This window comes from Scyliorhinus torazame, chromosome 4, assembly GCF_047496885.1.
Source record: "Scyliorhinus torazame isolate Kashiwa2021f chromosome 4, sScyTor2.1, whole genome shotgun sequence".
In the NCBI taxonomy this organism is placed as follows: Eukaryota; Metazoa; Chordata; class Chondrichthyes; order Carcharhiniformes; family Scyliorhinidae; genus Scyliorhinus; species Scyliorhinus torazame.
Window position 1 is genome coordinate 125,176,367 of NC_092710.1, and position 21,854 is coordinate 125,198,220.

Consider the following 21,854-nt stretch of genomic DNA (forward strand, 5'->3'; position numbering starts at 1 on the left):
ATGAGGAAAGGTTGAGGGAGCTAGGGCTTTTCTCATTGGAGCGAAGGAGAATGAGAGGCGACTTAATAGAGGTTTATAAGATGATAAGGGGGATAGATAGAGTGGGCATTCGGGTGGATGTAGCTGTTACAAGGGGGCATAACTATAAGGTTTGGGGTGGGAGATATAGGAGGGATGTCCGAGGTAGGTTCTTTACCCAGAGGGTGGAATGGACTGCCTGCTGTGATAGTGGAGTCAGACACTTTAGGAACTTTCAAGCGGTTATTGCATAGGCACATGGAGCACACCAGAATGACAGTGAGTGGGATAGCTTGATCTTGGTTTCGGACAAAACTCGGCACAGCATCGAGGGCTGAAGGGCCTGTTCTGTGCTGTACTGTTCTTTGTTCGATGTTCTTCCAGACAGCTATTTTGTAAATCATTTGAAAACTAAAATGTGTTTTTGAACTAAGTTTTTTTTTTGGGGGCTATGGGGTAGATGAGGGTAATGCAGTTGATCTAGTGTATGTGAGCTTCCAAAATGCATTTGAAGTACCATATAATAGGCTTGCCAACAAAGTTAAAATCCATGGAATAAATGGGACAATATGTGGAGAAAAGAGAGAGAAAAAGGGGGTGCGGCAGCAATCTCTTTGATCCCAAAGAAGGACAACAATCCCGTGGCGTGTGGGTCTTGAAGGCCTATATCACTGAATGCCGGAGCAAAGGTATTTGGCAAAGTGCTGATGACGTGTCTGCAGGGGTACTTGCCGGAGGTGATCTGAGGACCAGACCTGGTTTGTCACAGCCAAAGAAAGCTCATTTTTTTGTAACCCCTGATGAACTTTATCAGTAAAAAAATTCATGGCCTTCTGGATAGAAGTGCACCAGCAACCTTTCAAAGATTAACCACCAAGGATTAAAGGATTATTGATGATTTGGCTGTGTTCGGCCAAATCTGGGAGGAACATTTGCAACACTTGAACGAATTGTTTGATTAGTTTCAAAGGGACAATTTGTCATAAACTTGGCAAAAGGTGAATTTGTCAAAGCAAAAGTAACTTATTTGGGCCACACTTTCGGAGAAGGCCAAGTAGTGCACGGAGAAGCAAAAATAAGGGTTATCTTGGATTTACCAGTGCCTGATATTGGATTTTGCAATATATATATATTTTTTAAAATATGTTTATTAAGAATTTTTAACAGAATTTACAACCATATAAACAAGCCGCCCCCCGCCCCCCGTAACAAAAAAGAAGAAAAAACTTGCATAGCAAGACATAAACATGGCAAATCAATAGGATACAGAACTTTATACATTGGATTCCTCCCGCACACATCAGTTTTCCGGATCGTTTCTGTATTTTCTTGCTCAGATGCCCCCCCGAAGAACCCCCCCCCCCCCTCCCACCCCGGGTTGCTGCTGCTGTCGACCGAACTCCATCTAACGCTCCGCGAGATGGTCTAGGAACGGTTGCCACCGCCTGGAGAACCCCTGCACAGACCGTCTCAAGGCAAACTTTATCCGTTCCAACTTGAGAAACCCTGCCATATCATTTATCCAGGCTTCCACACTGGGGGGCTTCGCATCCTTCCACACTAACAAGATCCTTCGCCGGGCTACCAGGGACGCAAAGGCCAGAATGCCGGCCTCTTTCGCCTCCTGCACTCCTGGCTCGTCCGCTACTCCAAATAGCGGTAGCCCCCAGCTTGGCTTGACCCGGACTTTCACCACCTTCGATACTGTTCTCGCAACTCCCCTCCAGAACCCATCCAGTGCCGGGCATGACCAAAACATATGGACATGGTTTGCCGGGCTTCCTGAGCACCTCCCACATCTGTCCTCCACCCCAAAGAACCTACTCAGCCTCGCCCCCGTCATATGCGCTCTGTGAACAACCTTCAATTGTATCAGGCTAAGCCTGGCACACGAGGAAGAGGAATTAGCCCTACTTGGGGCATCAGCCCATAGCCCCTCCTCAATCTCCTCCCCCAGCTCCTCTTCCCATTGACCCTTCAGCTCCTCTACCAAAGCCTCCCCCCCTCTTTCATCTCCTGGTATATCGCCGACACCTTGCCCTCTCCGACCCATACGCCCAAAATCACCCTGTCTTGAATCCCCTGTGCCGGGAGCAGCGGGAATTCCCTCACCTGCCGCCTCACAAACGCCTTCACTTGCATGTACCTGAAGGCATTTCCCGGGGGTAGTCCAAATTTCTCCTCCAGCGCCCCTAAGCTCGCCAACGTCCCATCGATGAACAGGTCCCCCATTCTTCTAATCCCTGCACGATGCCAGCTCTGAAACCCCCCCTGTCCATCCTTCCTGGGACAAACCGATGGTTATCTCTGATTAGGGCCACACCAAGGCTCCCATCGCACCCCTGTGTCGTCTCCACTGCCCCCAGATCTTTAGCGTTGCTGCCACCACTGGACTCGTGGTGTACCTTGTCGGCGAGAGTGACAGCGGTGCCGTCACCAGCGCCCCCAGGCTCGTTCCTTTGCAGGACGCCATCTCCAATCTCTTCCATGCCGCCTCCTCCCTCCATCACCCACTTACGGCTCAGCCACATTGGCTGCCCAATAGTAGCCACCCAGATTCGGCAACGCCAGCCCTCTATCTCTACTTCGCTCCAGGAACCCCCTCCTTACCCTCGGGGTCTTGCTCGCCCACACAAATCCCATAATGCTCCTGCTTACCCTCTTTAAAAAAAGGCCTTGGTAATCACAATTGGGAGGCATTGGAATACAAAAAGAAACCTCGGGAGGACCACCATTTTAATCGACTGTACCCTACCCGCTAGCGAGCGTGGCAACATGTCCCACCTTTTAAAGTCCTCCTCCATCTGCTCCACCAGCCGCGTCAAATTAAGTTTGTGCAGTGCCCCCCAGCTCCTGGCTACCTGGATCCCCAAGTATCGAAAGCTCCTTTCCACCCTCTTCAACGGTAGGTCGTCTATCCCTCTTCCCTGATCCCCCGGATGCACCACAAAGAGCTCACTCTTCCCTACATTGAGCTTGTAGCCCGAGAAGTCCCCAAACTCCCTTAGGATCTGCATGATCTCAACCATCCCCTCCACTGGATCCGCCACATACAGCAACAGGTCGTCTGCGTACAGCGACACTCTATGCTCCTCTCCCCCTTGGACCACCCCCTCCATTTCCCCGCCTCCCTTAACGCCATGGCCAAAGGTTCAATTGCTAATGCAAACTGCAGGGGGGACAGGGGGCACCCCTGCCTCGTCCCTCGGTACAGCCGGAAATACTCCGACCTCCGCCGGTTTGTGACCACACTTGCCACCGGAGCTCTATACAGGAGCTTAACCCAACTATTAAACCCTCCCCCGAACCCAAACCTCTTCAACACTTCCCAGAGATACTCCCACTCTACTAGGTCAAAGGCCTTCTCCGCATCCATAGCTGCCACTATCTCCGCCTCTCCCTCCACCGATGGCATCATAATCACATTCACTAGCCTCCGCACATTGTTATTTAGCTGCCTGCCCTTTACAAATCCCGTGTGGTCCTCGTGAATCACCCCCGGGACACAGTCCTCAATCCTCGTAGCTAACACTTTTGCCAGCAACTTAGCATCTACGTTGAGGAGCGAGATCGACCTATACGACCCACATTGCAGTGGGTCCTTATCCCGCTTCAGGATCAAAGTGATCGTCGCCCCCGACATTGTTGGGGGCAGGGTCCCCCCCTCCCTTGCCTCATTGAAAGTCCTTACCAGCAACGGGGCTAACAGGTCTACATACTTTCAATAGAACTCCACCGGGAACCCATCCGGTCCCGGGGCCTTCCCTGCCTGCATGCTCCCCAGTCCTGTAACCAGCTCCTCCACCCCAATTGGCGCCCCCAAACCAGCCACCTCCTGCTCCTCCACCCTCGGGAACCTCAGTTGGTCCAAGAATCGTCGCATCCCCTCTTTTCCCCCTGGGGGCTGGGACCTATACAGCTCCTCATAGAAGGCCTTGAATGCCTCATTCACTTTCACCGCACTCCGCACCGTAGTTCCCCTTCCATCCTTGACTCCACCTATTTCCCTCTGTGCCATCCTCTTATGGAGCTGATGTGCCAGCATCCGGCTCGCCTTCTCCCCATATTCATACATCGCCCCCTGTGCCTTCCTCCACTGTGTCTCTGCCTTCCCTGTGGTCAACAGGTCGAACTCCGTCTGGAGACTTCGCCACTCCCTGAGTAGTCCCTCATCAGGGGCCTCTGCATATCTCCTGTCCGCTCTTAAAATCTCCCCCACTAACCTCTCCCTTTCCCTACCCTCTCTCTTCTCACTATGAGCCCTGATGGAGATGAACTCTCCCTCGACAACCGCCTTCAGCGCCTTCCATACTACTCCCACCTGCACCTCCCCGTTGTCGTTGGCCTCCAGATACCTTTCGATGCACCCCTGCACCCTCCCACACACTTCCTCGTCTGCCAACAGTCCCACATCCAACCGCCACAACAGGCGTTGGTCCCTCTCCTCCCCAGCTCTAATTCCACCCAGTGCGGAACGTGGTCTGAAATGGCTATGGCCGAATACTCCGTTCCCTCCACTTTCGAGATCAATGCCCTGCCCAGAACAAAAAAATATATCCGGGAGTAGATGTGTACATGGGAGAAAAAAGAAAATTCTCTGGCCAATGGCCTGGCAAATCTCCACGGGTCTACTCCCCCCATCTGGTCCATAAACCCACTGAGCACTTTGGCCGCAGCCGGCCTCTTTCCGGTCCTTGATCTGGAGCGATCCAGTGCTGGGTCCAGCACCGTGTTGAAGTCTCCCCCCCCCCCCCATTATCAAACTTCCTACCTCCAAGTCCGGAATGCGCCCCAAGATACGTTTCATGAATCCAGCGTTGTCCCAATTCGGGGCGTATACATTTAACAATTCCACCCCCGTCCCCTGCAACCTATCACTCACCATCACGTATCGGCCTCCGTTATCCACCACTATGTTCTTGGCCTCAAACGACACCCTCTTCCCAACCAGTATTGCCACCCCTCTGTTCTTCGCATCCATCCCCGAATGGCACACCTGTCCTACCCATCCCTTTCTTAACCTGACCTGATCTGCCACTTTCGGATGTGTCTCCTGAAGCATGACCATGTCTGCCTTCAGTCCCTTTAAGTGCGCGAACACTCGGGCCCTCTTAATTGGCCCATTTAGGCGCCTCACATTCCACGTGATCAGCTGGATTGAGGGGCTACCACCCCCCCACCCCTCCCCCTCCCCCCTCGATGACTAGCCATCTCCTATTTTAGGCCAGTCCCGTGCCCCAGATGGGGAACCCCCGCCCCGACCACCTCTTCCATTTTCAGTTCCCCCTCGGCCATTGCAGCAGCAACCCTATTGTCCCGTCCCCCCGCTAGATCCAAATCTAGCTCTTTTGCTCCCCCCATAATACTTCCGTAAGTCAGCTGACTCCTGCTGACCCCGCCCCCCCCACCCCCGCCTTCCCGTTGACCCCCCCCCCCCCCCCCCCCGTGTGGAAATCTCTCCTCCTTGCACTCCTCTATCTCTCTTTTTTCCCCCCCCCTTTCCTAAGCCATCCCCGCCCCCTGTGGCACAGCTCCTATTGCGGCCTTATCCTAATTTCCCCCGTCCCCGAGTCTCACCTCCCTCTAGCACCGACGCCCACATTCCTCACTCTTTCCCCCCCCCCCCTTCAAAAACTCTTCCCCCATCCATCGTCCCACCCGTGAAACATTCTTTACCCATATTTACAACCCTGTATACAGTCAACAACTCCCCCACTACCACAGCCCCTCAGTTCGTGTACAATTTTTCCGTTTGGATAAAGGTCCAAGCCTCTTCTGGCGTTTCGAAATAGTGGTGTCGGCCCTGGTACATGACCCACAGTCACGCTGGCTGCAGCATTCCGAATCTCACCCTTTTTTTAATGCAGCACCGCCTTGGCCCGATTGAAGCCAGCTCTCCTCTTTGCCACCTCCGCACTCCAGTCCTGGTAAACTCGGATCACCGCATTCTCCCATCTACTGCTCCACTCCTCCTTGGCTCATCTCAGGACACTCTCTCTGTACGCGAAACGAAAGAACCTCGCCACTATCGCCCTTGGTGGCTCACCAGCCTTGGGTCTCCTCGCCAGGACCCGGTGAGCCCCTTCTAGCTCCAGGGGGCTCGGAGAGGCCTCCGCACCCATCAGCGAATGGAGCATCGTGCTCACATACGCCCCAGCATCAGCCCCCTCCACTCCTTCGGGGAGACCCAGAATCCGGAGATTCTTCCTCCGCGACCTGTTCTCCAGGACTTCGAATCTCTCGGCCCACCGCTTGTGCAGCGCCTCCATCTTCACCGCCAGGCCCAAGATCTCGTCCTCGTTCTCATTAGTTTTTTCCTTCACCTCTCTGAGCTCTACCGCCTGGGCCTTCTGGGTTGTCTTCAGCCCCTCGATCGCCAACAGCATTGGCGCCAGCACCTCCTTTTTAAGCTCCTCCACGCAGCGCCTGAGAAACGCCTGCTGGTCCGGCCCCCATGCTGCTCGATCTCCGCCCTCCGCCATCTTGTTTTCTCCCCCTCATTTCTGCCTCTGCTCCAAAGCTTTTTTTTGTCCCTCCACTCCTAGTCCCCTCCATACACGACGGAAGGGGGACCTTCACCTTCCCACACGGGATTAGATCAAAAAAGTTCCGTTGGGGCTCCTCCAGAGAGCCCAAAAGTCCGTTCTAGCGGGAGCTGCAGAAATGTGCGGCTTAGCTCCGCATCGCCGCAACCGGAAGTCCGGATTTTGCAATATAAAGGCATAAGTGGATTCTACCGAATGTTTGTTCCAAATTTCAGCACTTTCGTGGCTCCCCTGACAAACTTGTTTAAAAACAGCAAGAGATTTGAGTTGACAAAGGAATGTCAAGTGCCCTTGATAGCTTGAAAGCTGTACTGACTTAACACACTGGTTTTAGCAGTACCGAATTATCTGGTAAACCATTTAAAATGACTGTTGAGGCCAGCGATGCAGGTGTTGGTGCAGTTTTATGACAGGATGATGAGATGGGATCGAATGGCAAGTTAATTTACTTTTCTTAGAAGTTGAATTCTTTCCAGTAAAAGTATTCACTAGTGAAAAAGAGACTTGAGTTTAGTGTTGGCTGTACAACATTTTGAAATTGTATCTCCAACAACTTTGCAGGGACTGTTACTTAAATGGACTACAAGCCGCTAACCTTTCTTGCAAAATTTCATACCAAGACTGAGACTGTTTCATTGGAGATTAATGCTACAACCATGTAATTAGAAAATTACTCCTGTCGCAGAAGAGTTTAGAAGAGTGCGAGGTCTTGCAGATGTTTCACACCTATTCAATTATAATGTTCCTCGCTGACCAGATGACAGAGTTTGAGTTCAAACTGTAGCAGGGGAGCTAAGTATCCAGTAGGTGGCTTGCCAGCTCCCCAAACATGGCAAATACAGGGCAATTATACCTTTGCTTATCCAAATGATTAACATATACCAATCAAAAGGTGCAGAAATTGTCTGTCTCCATTCACGACTAATAATTAGGATTACATAATGCATAACATATGAGTATAATTAACCAATCATAATCTGGACACATATAATATCGTCAAACATGTATTTGTCTGATGACTGCGAGGCCGAGTATTGTCCCTTGTCTGAGTGGACAGACATGAGCTGCAGAGGCATAATGATCTATTGAATTTTTGTGTGGGAGTTGTGTGACTCCAGCCTCCCCATAATTAATATAGCACTGGTCCTTGAATGCTGTCTGTAGACCGTCTGAGCTGAAGCAACTGGTTTCTCATCACTGGTTTTCTGTCTTTGAGAATTTAGCAGCCTGTGATTTTTAAACCTGCATGACTTGAAAGCCTTTTCAAGGGGTGTCTTGGGTGTCTTTGTTGAAGTATATAAGATCCTGAATGGTCTTGACAAGGTGGATGTGGAGGATGTTTCCTCTTGTGGGCAAGTCCAGAACTCAGAGGCACTGTTTAAAAATTAGGGGTCGCTCTTTTATGGCAGAGATCAGGAGAATTTTTTCTTCTGTGTTGGTGACTTTGGAGCCTTCTGCCTCAGAAGGTGATGGGGCTGGGATAATGGGGCTGGAATATTTTCAAGGTGGAGGTAGATGGATTCTTGTTAGGAAAGATTCTTGTTAGGAAAGGGAATCCAAGGTAATCGGGGTAGATAGAAATGTGGAATTTGAAACACTAGCAAATCCGCCATGATAGAATAGAATCATCAGTCTGTGCGGAGTCTGCATATCCTCCCCGTGTGTACGTGGGTTTCCTCTGGGTGCTCCGGTTTCCTCCCACAGTCCAAAGATGTGCAGGTTAGGTGGATTGGCCATGATAAATTGCCCTTAGTGTCCAAAATTGTCCTTAGTGTTGGGTGGGTTACTGGGTTATGGGGATAGGGTGGAGGTGTTGACCTTTGGGTAGGGTGCTCTTTCCAAGAGCTGGTGCAGACTCGATGGGCCGAATGGCCTCCTGCACTGTAAATTCTATGATTCTAAGTACAGAAGGAGGCCTTTTGGCCTATCAAGTCTGCACTGACCCTCTGAAAGAGCACATTACCTAGGCCCCTGCCTTACCCCCGTAATTCTATCTAACCTTTTGGACACTAAGGGACAAATCTGCATGGCCAATCCATCTAACCTGCACATTTGTGGACTGTGGCAAACACTGGGATAATGGGCAAACTCCACACAGTCACCCATGGTTGGAATTGAACCCAGGTTCCCTGGTTCTGTGAGGCAGCAGTGCTAATCACTATGTTACCATGCTGATCTTAGCTCCTGAGATCTGTATATTTTTTTAGCTAAATCGCAAGCACAAAATTCAGAGATTTTTTAACAAGGTTGTGAAAATTATTCAGAAAAACCCTTACCAGAGGTAGGAAAATTTACTTGTGTTTTTTTTCTTTCACCTTACCGAATGGTGGAGCAACTGGCTTACTTTTCCTATTTTGTATCTTTGTAAAGAAGAAACAAAGAGAGAGAGTGTAAGAGGAGACTAGCAGCTAACATAAATAGGAATTCCAAAGTTTTCTACAGGCACATAAATGTAAGAGGAGGCAGTTTTGGGGGGAGGGGGGTCAAAAGGGCATTTATGTATGGGAGCAGGAGGCATGACTGAGTTACAGATTTGCATCTGTTTTTATCAAAGATGATGATTCTCCGTAAGTTGCAGTGAAATAAGTGATAGCTGAGACATGGATCGGCTAAACATTCATAAAGAGGAGGTGATGGATAGGCTCGTAATGCTTAAAGTTGAAAATGTCACCAAGGCCAGAAGAGATGCATCCAATAATACCGAGGGTAGAAATTGCGCAAGCACTGTCCCGAATCCCCGAATCATCATCTTCTCTATAGATATGGGTGATGCCAGAGGAGTGGAGAATTGCAAATGCAGCCTTGTTCAAGGTGTAAGGATAAACCCAGGCGGGTTCCTCGTGTGGCCGAGTGGTATCGGTCCCTGAACTGGTAAACAACAAACTTCGAACAATGCTCTGGCGATCTAGTCTCAAATCCTACCGTGGTAGATAGAAAATCATCTGTGGCAAGAATGCATAAGCTGAAAAGATTTCCAAGTCAGCCTGTTTAACTTTGGTGGAAAGCTTTTAGAAATGATCAATTAGGGCAAAGTTAACAGGCACTTGGACAAATTTGGATTAATTAAAGGATGTAAGCATGGATTTGTTCAGAACAAACGGTATTTAACTTCCTTGAGAGTTTTGATGAGATAACGAGGAATGATGAGCGTTATGCTGTTAATGTGGTATATGTGGCCTTTCAAAAGGTATTTGATAAAGTGCCACAATATGCTTGCCTGATTTTTAATCGATAGTTGAGTCATAGGTCATGGGGCCACATAGGAAACTGGGTTTGCGGCAACAATCAAATCAGTCATGCGATTGAATGACAACCAACTCACTGGGTCTAATGGCCTACTCTTAATTCTTATTTGAGTGTTTGAAATTGGAGCCTATGGAATAAAATAAAAATAAGTAAGCTTACATCAACATTGCGATGACGTTACTGTGGAAATCCCCTCTTCCGCTGCCTCTTCGAGTACACAGAGGGAGAATTTAATGTCCAATTCACCTAACAAGCAGGACTTGTGGGAGGAAACCGGTGTATCAGGAGGAAACCCATGCAGACTCCGCACACAGTGACCCAAGCCGGGAATCGAACCCGGGTCCCTGGCGCTATGAAACGACAGTGCTAACCACTATACTACCGAATGAAAGGGGAAGTGGCGAAATGAGTACCAAATTGGCTGAGTGACAAGACGTAGTCATGGTGAATAATGGTTTCTTCTTCGACTGGAGGAAAAAGTGTAGTGGGGTTTCCCTGGGTCGGTGTTGTGGCCACTGTTATTCTTGATCTAAACAATGACCTAGACTTTGATGTACTGGGCACAATTTCAAAATTCACGATGATGCAAAACTTGGCAAGTTTGGTGAAGTGTGACGCATATGTCATAGACTTCAAAAGACTGTAGACAAGCTGTTGGAATGGGTGGACAAATGGCAAATCAAGTGTGAAATTTATTTTGGCAGAAATGACTCTTGGAGTGGCAATATAAAATAAAAGGTACAGTTCTAAAGGGACAGAGGGACCTGGGACTCTACAGGCCTAAACCGTTGAGGCTCGAATGGCAGGTTGAGAAAAAATTTATACGAGATCTAGGTCTTTACAAAATCTGGGTAAAGAGCACAAAAGCAGGGCAATTATGAACTGTATAGAGCACGGGTTCAGTCTTGACTGGAATATGGTGTACAATTCTGGGCACCACACTTTTGAGGAAGGATGTGAATGCATTAGAAAAGATGCCGAAACGCTTGTGAGAATGATTCCAGGGATGAGGAACTTTAGCTATATGGGTCAATTAGAGAAGCTGGGGCTACTCTCCTTGGAGAGGATAAGAAGATATTTAATAAAGAGATGCTCAAAATCATGAGGGATTTGGTTCAAGGGAGAAATTGTTTCCTTTGGTCAAAGGATGGAGAACCAGGGAGCATTGATTAATGATGGTTGGCAAAGAAGCAACAATGACATGAGGAAAAACTTTTTTTATGCAGTGTGATTAAGATCTGGAATGGTCTGTCTGAGGGCGTGATGGAGGCAGATTCAATCATGGCCATCAAAAGGGAATTGGATAATTATCTGAAGCAAAAAAGAAAATTGTAGAGTTAGTGGGTGAAGGGTGTGCCACCCTGCCGAGGATGCCCAGGTGATGTTGGCATTGCCAAGGGACAGGCTTGGAGGGTGGGGGTCTTGCCAATTGGAGGGTGGGGGTGGGGGGGGGTCCTGGGGACCTCGCCACGGTTGAGGGGAGGGGGAGGAGGAGCAGAAAGCGTCGGAGGAGGGGTCTGAAAGGAGGCTGGGAGAAGATCGGGGCTGTTGGTTAAAATGGCGCCCTGATCTGCGAACAGCTGTTCCTGCTGGTGAGATCAGCTCAGCAGCAGGAAATCTTGCAGCCTCAGCAGAGAGAAACTCCCCTAAGCCCCCCAAAAATGCCAGAGGGACATGGAATAGCAGGGTGATTCTCAGAACTGCAGCCGTCGAGAATCACCCCACCAAACCCTCCGATAGCGGCTTAGTTTTAAGTCTGCTGAATCGCGCCAAAAGATCCTTAAGGTTAAATTGACTGGTGAATTTTTTCAAAATAAAAGTAATTTTAAGAATGCTGGAAGTTTGTCTGTTTTTAAAAGGTTCCTTCAATTATTTCCGATTTGTTGTGTTTATATCTGTGAGAGTCTAAATAGTTCGCTACAATAGATCCTTGAAGGCAGCAGGACAGGGAGATAATGTGGTTAAGGCGGCATTTGGGATGCTCTTCTATTCTGTGCCTCGGCTTATAAAGGCAAATATCCCAAATGCCTATTTAACCACGTTACCTACCTGTATAAAATGCTCGTTAGGCCGCACCGAGAATACTGTGTGACGTTCTGGTTGCTACACTATTGGAAGGTTGTGATTGCACTCAAGAAGATGCAGAGGAGATTCACTAGGATGTTGCCTGGCTGAGGTGATTCAGCTATGAAGAGAGGCTGGTTGTGCTGAGGTTGCTTTCCTTTGAGAAGAAAAGGCTGAGGGGTTAATTGAATGAGGTTTACAAAACTAAGTAGGAAGGAACCTTTCCGTTTAGAGAGGAGTCCATAACCAGGGGCCATAGATTTACAGTAAGGGGCAGGAGATTTAGAGGGGATTTGAGGAAAACCTTTTTCACCCAGAATGGTGAGTCTGGAACTCTCTGAATGATAGGGTGGTGGAGGCGGGTACCCTCAACATTTAAGAATAATTTTGAACACTTAAAACGCCATAGCATACAAGGCTATGGACTGAGTGCTGCAAAATGGGATGAGAATAGATAGGTACTTGATGGTCAGTGCAGATATGATGAACTGAAGGGCCTCTTTTTGTGTTGTAAAGCTCTATGACTCTATACAGTACACAAATAATTGCCTCGGTTTAACCAGCAGGTGGAGTTAGTCTATTTCCGGTGAAGCCAAAAAGTTCAGTGAATTTGATTTTCTTTTGGGAAGGAGCAAATCTATTGATCATTGCAACATTTATATTCTCATGCGCACATTTTTAATCCTTTTTTGTTTACAGGTACAGAGCACCTGAAGTTCTTCTGCGATCAACAAATTATAGCTCTCCTATTGACATGTGGGCTGTTGGTTGTATTATGGCTGAACTCTACACACTAAGACCTCTTTTTCCTGGTTCGAGTGAAATAGATGAGATTTTCAAAATTTGCCAAGTTTTAGGAACACCTAAAAAGGTATGAAATTTTATGACATTGGTTGCAGTTATTTTAAAATTGAAAAGCGTAGGTGACTGTTGATGTCCGTAGCGCACTATCACCATTGATATAAAGAGGATAGAAGACAAATAAAGAAATAGTACTCAGCTGTTACGCTTTGATTTTAAAAGCCTGTCTATTATTAGGGGTAAGGGAAGACTTGGAGAGGTGGAGTTCCATTGTAATTTTTGAGAAAACAATCTTGCAGTTTTTACATATTTGTGATTTTTACTTAAAGTTTTGACATCTTTTGTGCAAAAAGAGAGAAATGCTGCACCTGCATTTATTGAAAACCACTTTTTATGTGTATTAGAAGTGTTAAACTGCAACAACCATGCTATTCTTGACTGGAAGTCCAACTAATTTAGCATGATGCTCAACCCATAACTAAGGGCCTATCCCCGCATCCATTCCATTACCAAGACTACTTGCCCTTCAACTCGAGTCACACCATATGGAGCCACTCCAATGCTGTCTCGCCATGGCAAAAACTCTGATCTACTCTCTCATTATCTAAGTGTGGGATTTTTCTACTGTTTTGCTTATTCAGAAGACAACAGCCTGCATCATTGCCCATACAAAAGTCCTACTCTTATCATAATGTATCCCCATTTCATCCTCCTTATCTCAACTATTTAGCTTTAAGATCCTGCTAATTTCCATGTCTGTCCATGGCTTCAGAAGTGTTTGAGGCCTTGGATGATCAGAAGGAGACAATAAAAGGCAGGTGTTGAATGAGATCTTAGCCTCTGCCCACTTTTCTTTCCACTTTTTGTTGGTTTTGGTTTTTCCTTTTTTAGACACATTCCCTTGACACATCTTTTGTTTCTTTGCTTGACCCGTTACCACTCCCTTTGCTTTGCACAACCAGCTGTTTGCCATTTAATCTTTCTTGCCCTCCGCACAATCACAGACCTTCCCTATTCCTCCTACTCCCCCGCACCCCCTCACCCCGACTCTGAACTTGCTCAAAACTGATTTATATCTATAACTTTTCCCAGGTCTGATGAAAGGTCATTGTCCTGAAATATTAACTGTTTCTCTACCTACAGATGTTGCCAGACCTATTTACAACCAAAATTATTTCCAATTCACAATATTTTGCTCATGTATTTGTTTACTGCTCGTTCTTTGAACACCGTTTCACCATCAGTAAATAATCTTTCAGTCATGAATGCATCTGTCCTCTGCATCTCGCTCCTTATGCCTGCTCACTTTGTTCACCTCTGTAATTCACCAGTCTCCCCAATCCCCTCCACTTTCAAAAGCCTCCCAGAAAATGCTCATCTTAGACAATGCTTTGTTCTGAACAGTCCAAATTTCTGTACACTAGATTCAAATCACTGGCTTTGAAAGCAGACCAAGGCAGGCCAGCAGCACAGTTCGATTCCCGTAACAGCCTCCCCGAACAGGCGCCGGAATGTGGCGACTAGGGGCTTTTCACAGTAACTTCATTTGAAGCCTACTCGTGACAATAAGCGATTTTCATTTCATTTCATCTCCAGTTGCATTTTAAAAGTACTCTTAATTTTCTGAAGTTAGAAACTATATTCATGAAATATATGGCAACTTGGGTTGTCCATGTATCTTAATTTTCTCTGATAATGTGTATACCTGTATCAGACAACTTTCTAATTGCCATCTCTTAGAATAATTGGTCAGAAGGCTTTCAGCTTGCAACAGCCATGAACTTCCGATGGCCTCAGTGTGTCCCCAATAACCTCAAGACTCTGATTCCTAATGCAAGTAGTGAGGCTATTCAGCTCATGAGAGATATGCTCCAATGGGACCCAAAGAAGCGACCAACTCCAAGCCAAGTGAGTTTTTAAACAATAATTAGACTGATCAGTTTTTAAATGTATGCTGCTAGTGCTAGTATATAATTGTCATAACCTGCAGTAGACTTGTAGAAAGGGTAAAATCATAGAATCTTGCAACACTGAAGGCGAGCTTTCACTTCTAATTCATCCAGCTTAAGGTAAAATCATGGTAGATTTTCATCAGTTCTGGCTGGGTGTGAAGATTTGTACACTTGTAAATTAATGGAAGAGAAATAAAACAAGTTCCAAAATATGTATGTGATCCTCCCAGCAAATTTTCTTCAGTGATTGGGGAATTCGACAAACAAGATGTCACATTTTTCTACCAAAATATGGAGGCCAATACTGCATGGAAATGAGACTAAATCTGGTTGAGGAGCAAGATGTCTAACGGTATTGATATACATATCACTTAAAGTAGTGACACATGTGAATGGGGCATTTAAAAAGATAACAAGCACTGGGATTCATTTCTGGAAGCATAGAATTAAAAAAACAGAAATTATGTTAAATTTGCCTCAAACCTGGGTTAGACCACACATGGAGAATTGTGTACAGTTTTGGCTATCATATTGTAAAAAGGGCACAGCGGCACACGAGAAGGTTCAAAAAAGCATTTACAGGGACAATGCCAGAACTGAGAGGATGTACATTTTGCGAGGCTGAACAGACTGAAACTCTTTCCTCAATTCGCAAAGGTTGATGAACTTAATGGAGGTCTTTAAAACTTGATAAAGTAGACTATCTGATAAAGTAGGCGGAGACAATGTTTTAATAGACATTGGACCACTGGAATGTAGCTGGAGAAGTAATAATAGGAAACAAAGAAATGGCAGAAGAACTGAATAGTTACTTTGCATCAGTCTTCATGGTGGAAGACACCAGTGGGATGCCAGAGCTCCAGGAGAACCAGTGGGGCAGAGATGAGTGCAAGGACCATTACTAAGGAGAAGGTTCTGGGGAAGCTGAAAGGTCTGAAGGTGGATAAGTCACCTGGACCGGATGGTCTACACCCCAGTGTCCTAAAAGAGATAACTGAGGAAATTGTGGAGGCATTGGTGATGATTTTTCAGGAATCACTGGAGGCAGGAAAGGTCCCAGAGGACTGGAAAGTGGCTAATGTAACACCACTGTTTAAGAAGGGAGGAAGGCAGAAGATGGGAAATTATAGGCCGATTAGCCTGACCTTGGCTATTGGTAAGATTTTAGAGTCTGTTATTAAAGATGAGATCGCGAAGTACTTGGAAGTGCATGGTAAAATAGCACTGAGTCAGCACGGCTTTGGCAAAGGGAGGTCGTGTCTGACAACTCGGTTAGAGTTCTTTGAGGAGGTAACAAGGAAATTAGACAAAGGAGAACCAGTGGACGTGATTTATTTAGATTTCCAGAAGGCCTTTGACAAGGTGCCGTTTAGGAGACTGGTAAATACGTTAAGAGCCCATGATGTTAAGGGTAAGATCCTGGCATGGATAGATGATTGGCAGAAGGCAGAGAGTGGGGATAAAAAGGTATTTTTCAGGGTGGCAGCCAGTGATTAGTGGTGTGCCTCAGGGGTCAGTGCTGGGACCACAACTTTTCACAATATACATTAATGATCTTGAAGAAAGAACTGAAGGCACTGTTGCTAAGTTGGCAGATGATACAAAGATCTGTAGAGGGACAGGTAGTATTGAGGAAGCAAGGGGGCTGCAGAAGGATTTGGACAAGCTCGGAGAGTGGGCAATGATAATAATCGCTTATTGTCAACAAGTAGGCTTCAATGAAGTTACTGTGAAAAGCCCCTCGTCGCCTGTTCGGGAAGGCAGGTACAGGAGTTGAACACGCTGCTGGCCTTGTTCTGCATTACAAGCCAGCTGTTTAGCCCACTGTGCTAAACCAGCCCTGTGGTGAAGTGGCAAATGAAATACAATGTGGAAAAATGTGAGGTTATGCACTTTGGAAGGAGGCATATAGCCATAGACTATTTTCTAAATGAGAAATGCTTAGGAAATCAGCAGCACAAAGGAACTTGGGGAGTCCTTGTTCAAGATTCTCTTACAGTTGCAGGTTCAGTCGGCAGTTCAGAAGGCAAATGCAATGTTAGCATTCATGTCAAGAGGGCTAGAATACAAGACCAGGGATGTACTTAGGCTGTATAAGGCTCTGGTCAGACCCCATTTGAAGTATTGTGAGCATTTCTGGGCCCCGTAACTAAGGAAGGATATGCTGGTCTTGGAAAGGGTCCAGAGGAGGCTCACAAGAATAATCCCTGGAATGAAGAACCTGTCGTATGAGGAACGTTTGAGGACTCTGGGTCTGTACTCGTTGGAGTTTAGATGGATGAGGGGGGTTCTTATTGAAACTTACAGGATACTGCGAGGCCTGGATAGAATGGACATGGAGAGGATGTTTCCACTTGTAAGAAAAACTAGAACCAGAGGACATCATCTCAGACTAAAGGGACGATCCTTTAAAACAGAGATGAGGAATTTCTTCAGCCAGAGGGTGTTGAATCTGTGGAACTCTTTGCCGCAGAAGACTGTGGAGGCCAATTCACTGAATGTCTTTAAGACAGAGATAGATAGTTTTTTGATTAATAAGGGGATGTGGGGTTATGGGGAGAAGGCAGGAGAATGGGGATGAGAAAATATCAGCCAATATTGAATGGCGGAGCAGACTCGATGGGCCGAGTGGACTAATTCTGCTCCTATGTCTTATGGTCTTGTGGGCCTGACTGAAACTAGGGGCTGGATAGCCGCCAATAACTCCATTTGGGAATTCAAGAGAAACTCCATCCAGAGACTGGTAATAGAGTGAAACTTACTACCACAAGCAGCAATTGAGGCAAATAACACAGATGCTTTTAAAGGGAAGCTGGGTAAAGACATAAGAGGTGGCACAGTGGCATAGTGATTAGCACTGCTGCATCACAGCGCCAGGGACCTGGGGTGTGACTGTAGAGTTTGCACGTTCATCCCCGTCTGCGCGAGGTTCCTCCCACAGTCCAAAGATGTGCAGTTTTGGTGGATAGGCCATGCTAAATTGCCACTTAGTATCGATAAATGAGGTTGGGTTACAGGGAGAGGGTGGGGAGTGGGCATAGGTAGGGTCAGTGCAGACTTGATGGGAGTGAATGTGTGTGAGAACGAGCAACATCGGAAAAGTTCACTGGGCACAGCAGAGGAAGGAGAAAGAACACCACCCCAATTTGCCAGGAGACAGCACGGTAGCATAGTGGTTAGCACAATTGCTTCACAGCTCCAGGGTCCCAGGTTCGATTCCGGCTTGGGTCACTGTCTGTGCGGAGTCTGCACATCCTCCCAGTGTGTGCGTGGGTTTCCTCCGGGTGCTCCGGTTTCCTCCCACAGTCCAAAGATGTGCAGGTTAGGTGGATTGGCCATGATAAATTGCCCTTAGTGTCCAAAATTGCCCTTTGTGTTGGGTGGGATTACTGGGTTATGGGGATGGGGTAGAGGTGTTGACCTTGGGCGGGGTGCTCTTTCCAAGAGCCGGTGCAGACTCGATGGGCCGAATGGCCTCCTTCTGCACTGTAAATTCTATGATCTATGATAATCTATGAGACCAGGCTATTGAAGTGAGGGGTCGCAGCAGATATGCACAACCAAAAGAAAGATATGCCAGACCAAAAAAAAAAGCAACACACTGCCAACAGTGCAAAAACAACTCCTCCCCCCCCCCCCCCCCCCCCTGCATCAGCGGAAATGTGAACCAGCCACAGGAAGGTCGCACCGACCTGGAACATAGTGGACATGACTCCCATAACCGGTGCAGCAGAAGGCTACTGAATAGAAAAAGTCACCGGTAGTCCATTAAAGTGTCCCGATGCTACCACCTCTTCTGCAGTATCGGCATCTGATCTTCCATCACTGCCATGTCCAAGACCAGGCCACAGGAACACATGGGGCATTCACAGGTGACCCACAAGTTCAGAACAGAATATATCGTCAACGCAAAAAACACATTTTTAAAAGCATCCACAGACTGCTCGAGCAAGTCCTCAGCACGGTAGTAGGCCTGCCAAAATCCTCCATTTGCCGCACTCCAGGTAAAACAGACAAAAAGGCAACTACCTTCTTTCTTCCTTCTCTTCATCCAGAAAGCAGCGAGTCAGTCCAAGGTGAAGAGACAGCAGGCAAGGCGAAAAGGCAGCAGCAAACAAACTCAGCTGCAGCCTCCAGGCATTTGCAGCTAAGCAGCAGCGCAAACAACCTGCAGCTGGGAATGCTCTCGCAACTAACAAGGCTAATCCCTCCTTCAGCTGTGAAGCATGAGGCTGCTCACAGTCAAAGGAAGTTAAAGTGACCTTCAGCATAAAAAGAGCAGGACTTGCTCCTGGAAGTTTTTGATAGGACTGACCGGTTGCAGCTGTAGGTGCCCATGTTATGGGTATCCACAATATTTAAAGATGGCTTGAAGGCCTCACAGACGAAAAGCCCTTCACCTCCCACCTGCCAGCCCAGGGGCGACCTGACCTGCAATGCTTCAGCCTCCTGACCAAGCTGGACCCTCGTTAAGAGTTCTCTTCTCCCTCTACCACTCCCAAATATTGAGGCAGCAGCTCAGTGTCCTTGAGTTGCATGCCAGAAAATGGAAATGGCTACTCTGCTTCTCTCAGGAGCCATTGCGCCAGCTTCACATTTTGAAAAGGTGTACTAAATGATGCTTGCGTGATTTTTCGCTGGGGGGGCAGTTAACTCCCAGGAGGCCGTTGCATTTGGCTTCAAACTTGCTAATGTGATGAAAATAAATGCAAATGAGGGTTAATGATATGGGAGTCATCCGGAACTTGCAATCTGGAGCGGGCCAGTTAGATAGCAAACTGGTTCGCACCCGGTGCAAATCTCTATTTTGGCCTTTCCCGCTATTTAACTACCGTGCCCAGATCCGCGCTGGGCGCAACAGTGGTTAAATCGCGCCCATAGATGTACCAAATATTTATGCTGCCAATTTAATTGCTGTTTGTAGCTTAATTTAAAAATCAGTGCTTTCACTGTTACTGGCCTAATGTTGTCTGACCAGTATGTGGAATTCTGTGTTTTCGTATACTGGTGTTGATTGCTGATGCTGCTCAATGTGTTCGGTGTGAAATGCTCCAACTATTCTTTTGTCTAAAGCTTTCCTGTTAAGACTTTATAATCACCAAAAAAGACACTTAATATAACTGTAGTCTCTGCTACTTGGTTTCTTTTTGGTGTCTACATCCTTTTGGTAGGAGGTTCTCTGAACTGATTTAAGATTTTTTTTACTGATATGTAGGAGTATTGAAATTAACATTTTACTGCTCCCCTTGTGTAATATTGCAGGAGCTTAACTGATCAGAATTCTGTTCTGAAAGATGTACGAGTCATAGCTCCATAGAAAGAAACATTCCTTCCAAACTTCTCTGTCCCATTCTTTGTGACCTTAGAATCTGGACATCACTAGACGAAGTAGAAGGACCATTACAGCTAAATGCTTTCTCATCTGATCTGCAGTTCCAATTGGGTAGAAGTTGGGAATGTAGCATGTTATACCCAGGAACGGTGAATCTCTGAAAGCATACCTGAATGTCGCACTCAGATTAGCTAATTTAGTACAAATTAGGGATTTAATATGCTACCTTTCTGGTTTATGTGATATAATGAATAATTTACCCAATGAGTCATCTATTCATTCAGAATGCTTCAGTATGATCTTTTGCAATCCTTTGTATTTGTAGGCACTACGATATCCCTATTTCCATGTTGGTCAAGCTCTGGGAACACCTCAGCAAGTGCAAGAACAAGGAAAGCAGCAAAGAGAAATGCAATACAAACACCCAGTTAATCAGCTGAAGCCTCCATCTCAGCCCCCCCCTCTGCATCATTCTCATCCACCTTCAAAGCCACTTCAACAAATTACACCCTCTCAGCATCAAATGTGTGCGCGGCAAATAGATCTAGCACCTGGTTCACTTGAAAGAGGAAACCAAAGTGAGCAAGAGAAACCCCATCAAAATATTTTACCTTCAATCAATACAAAAAAGTGTCAAGTAAGATTTTTTTGTATTTAGGAATAATATTATGTGGTAGTGAATGTACTGGTTAGCATTATGAAGTTATTTTTAGTGCAAGAAACAAAACTGATCAGATCATCCATTATTTTAGAATTTGTTTTACAATGTCTTAACAATGTGACTTTATCACATTTGTATTATACTTGCAAGAGACCTGGTCCAAAGTATTATACTCTCTGTCTGCATTCTAAGGTAATTCTGTTAATCTGCATTCTCTGCAAATGCTGTTCTCCATTAGGAACATATTGTGAAATTGCCACTTAGAACTGCAGATTATTTTTGGCAGTTAGGAATTTTGTACAGTTGTTATTGCCGCAATTAACTAGTTAAGCATATGGTGTGGTGTTATTTAGAAAATAAATATCTATTGGCCTTGGACTTGGCAACCATTTTGAATGAAAATATAATCATTTTCAATTTCATTCAAGAATCAATCTTTTCCCTTTGGTCACTTTTTAGTGAAACTGTACTATTTTTTCAATCTTGTTTTTCAATTGCTCTGGTGATATCTGTTAAGCAGTGAAAAAATATTGTAAACAAAATGTTTTGCATCATTATTTAAACATATATAAAAGTGTATTTTAACACCATTATCTGCAGGATGTTGACCTTGTTGAATATGCTAACTGCCTGTGTGCTGCAGCTTTGAGAGACGTACAGGATGCACATTTAAGTCTAGGTTTGCAATGCTGAACGTTTTATCTTGTGACTTTTGAATTTATAAACATTGCAGCTCCAATCAAAGTCTCAAATTCACTGTACTCTGACGAAGGATGTGTTTTTTCCTTGCCCAATCGTTGACATGATCAGTCACATCATGCTCCAATGGCTATCTTCTTTATCCAACTTGATTGAACAGCTCTTGTTTGCTTCCACTTCTTATATTTTAAATAATGACTTATCTGAAATATATAATTATTACTCTTGAATCCACCAGGTTGATAAAATGGCCAATAAGCATCTTGTTGAAAGATGAACTATTTAATGAGTAATAAAATAATAAACCGAGTCATTTTACTTAATACTAAACTAACAATAAAGAATTAAAGTACAATACAGATAACTATCTGACTGTACACTATTATAACAAACTAGTTCTAACTTCTCTCACTCTAGCTATTCTATGTCTTGCTTGTTCACTGTTCTGAATCACATCATCATCTGTATCAACGGACTTAGAAAAGGCGGGAAATCAGTTCTTATAATATCTGACTGTGAGCCATCTAGTGTTGAAA

General features: G+C 46.0%; 1 protein-coding gene across 6 annotated transcripts in view; it reads left to right on the forward strand.

Annotated features, from left to right (window-relative positions):
- Positions 1 to 21,854, forward strand: part of mak (male germ cell-associated kinase) — a 99,562-nt gene that overhangs the window by 61,121 nt on the left and 16,587 nt on the right. For all 6 annotated transcript variants that reach the window (XR_011940655.1, XR_011940654.1, XM_072498592.1 and 3 more), the window contains 3 exons: positions 12,573 to 12,744; positions 14,415 to 14,582; positions 20,284 to 20,595. Coding sequence is in view for 4 of the 6 variants with exons in the window: in XM_072498592.1 (XP_072354693.1) it covers positions 12,573 to 12,744; positions 14,415 to 14,582; positions 20,284 to 20,595 (652 nt within the window). In the remaining 2 variants the exon portion in view is untranslated. The remainder of the gene's footprint in view (positions 1 to 12,572; positions 12,745 to 14,414; positions 14,583 to 20,283; positions 20,596 to 21,854) is intronic.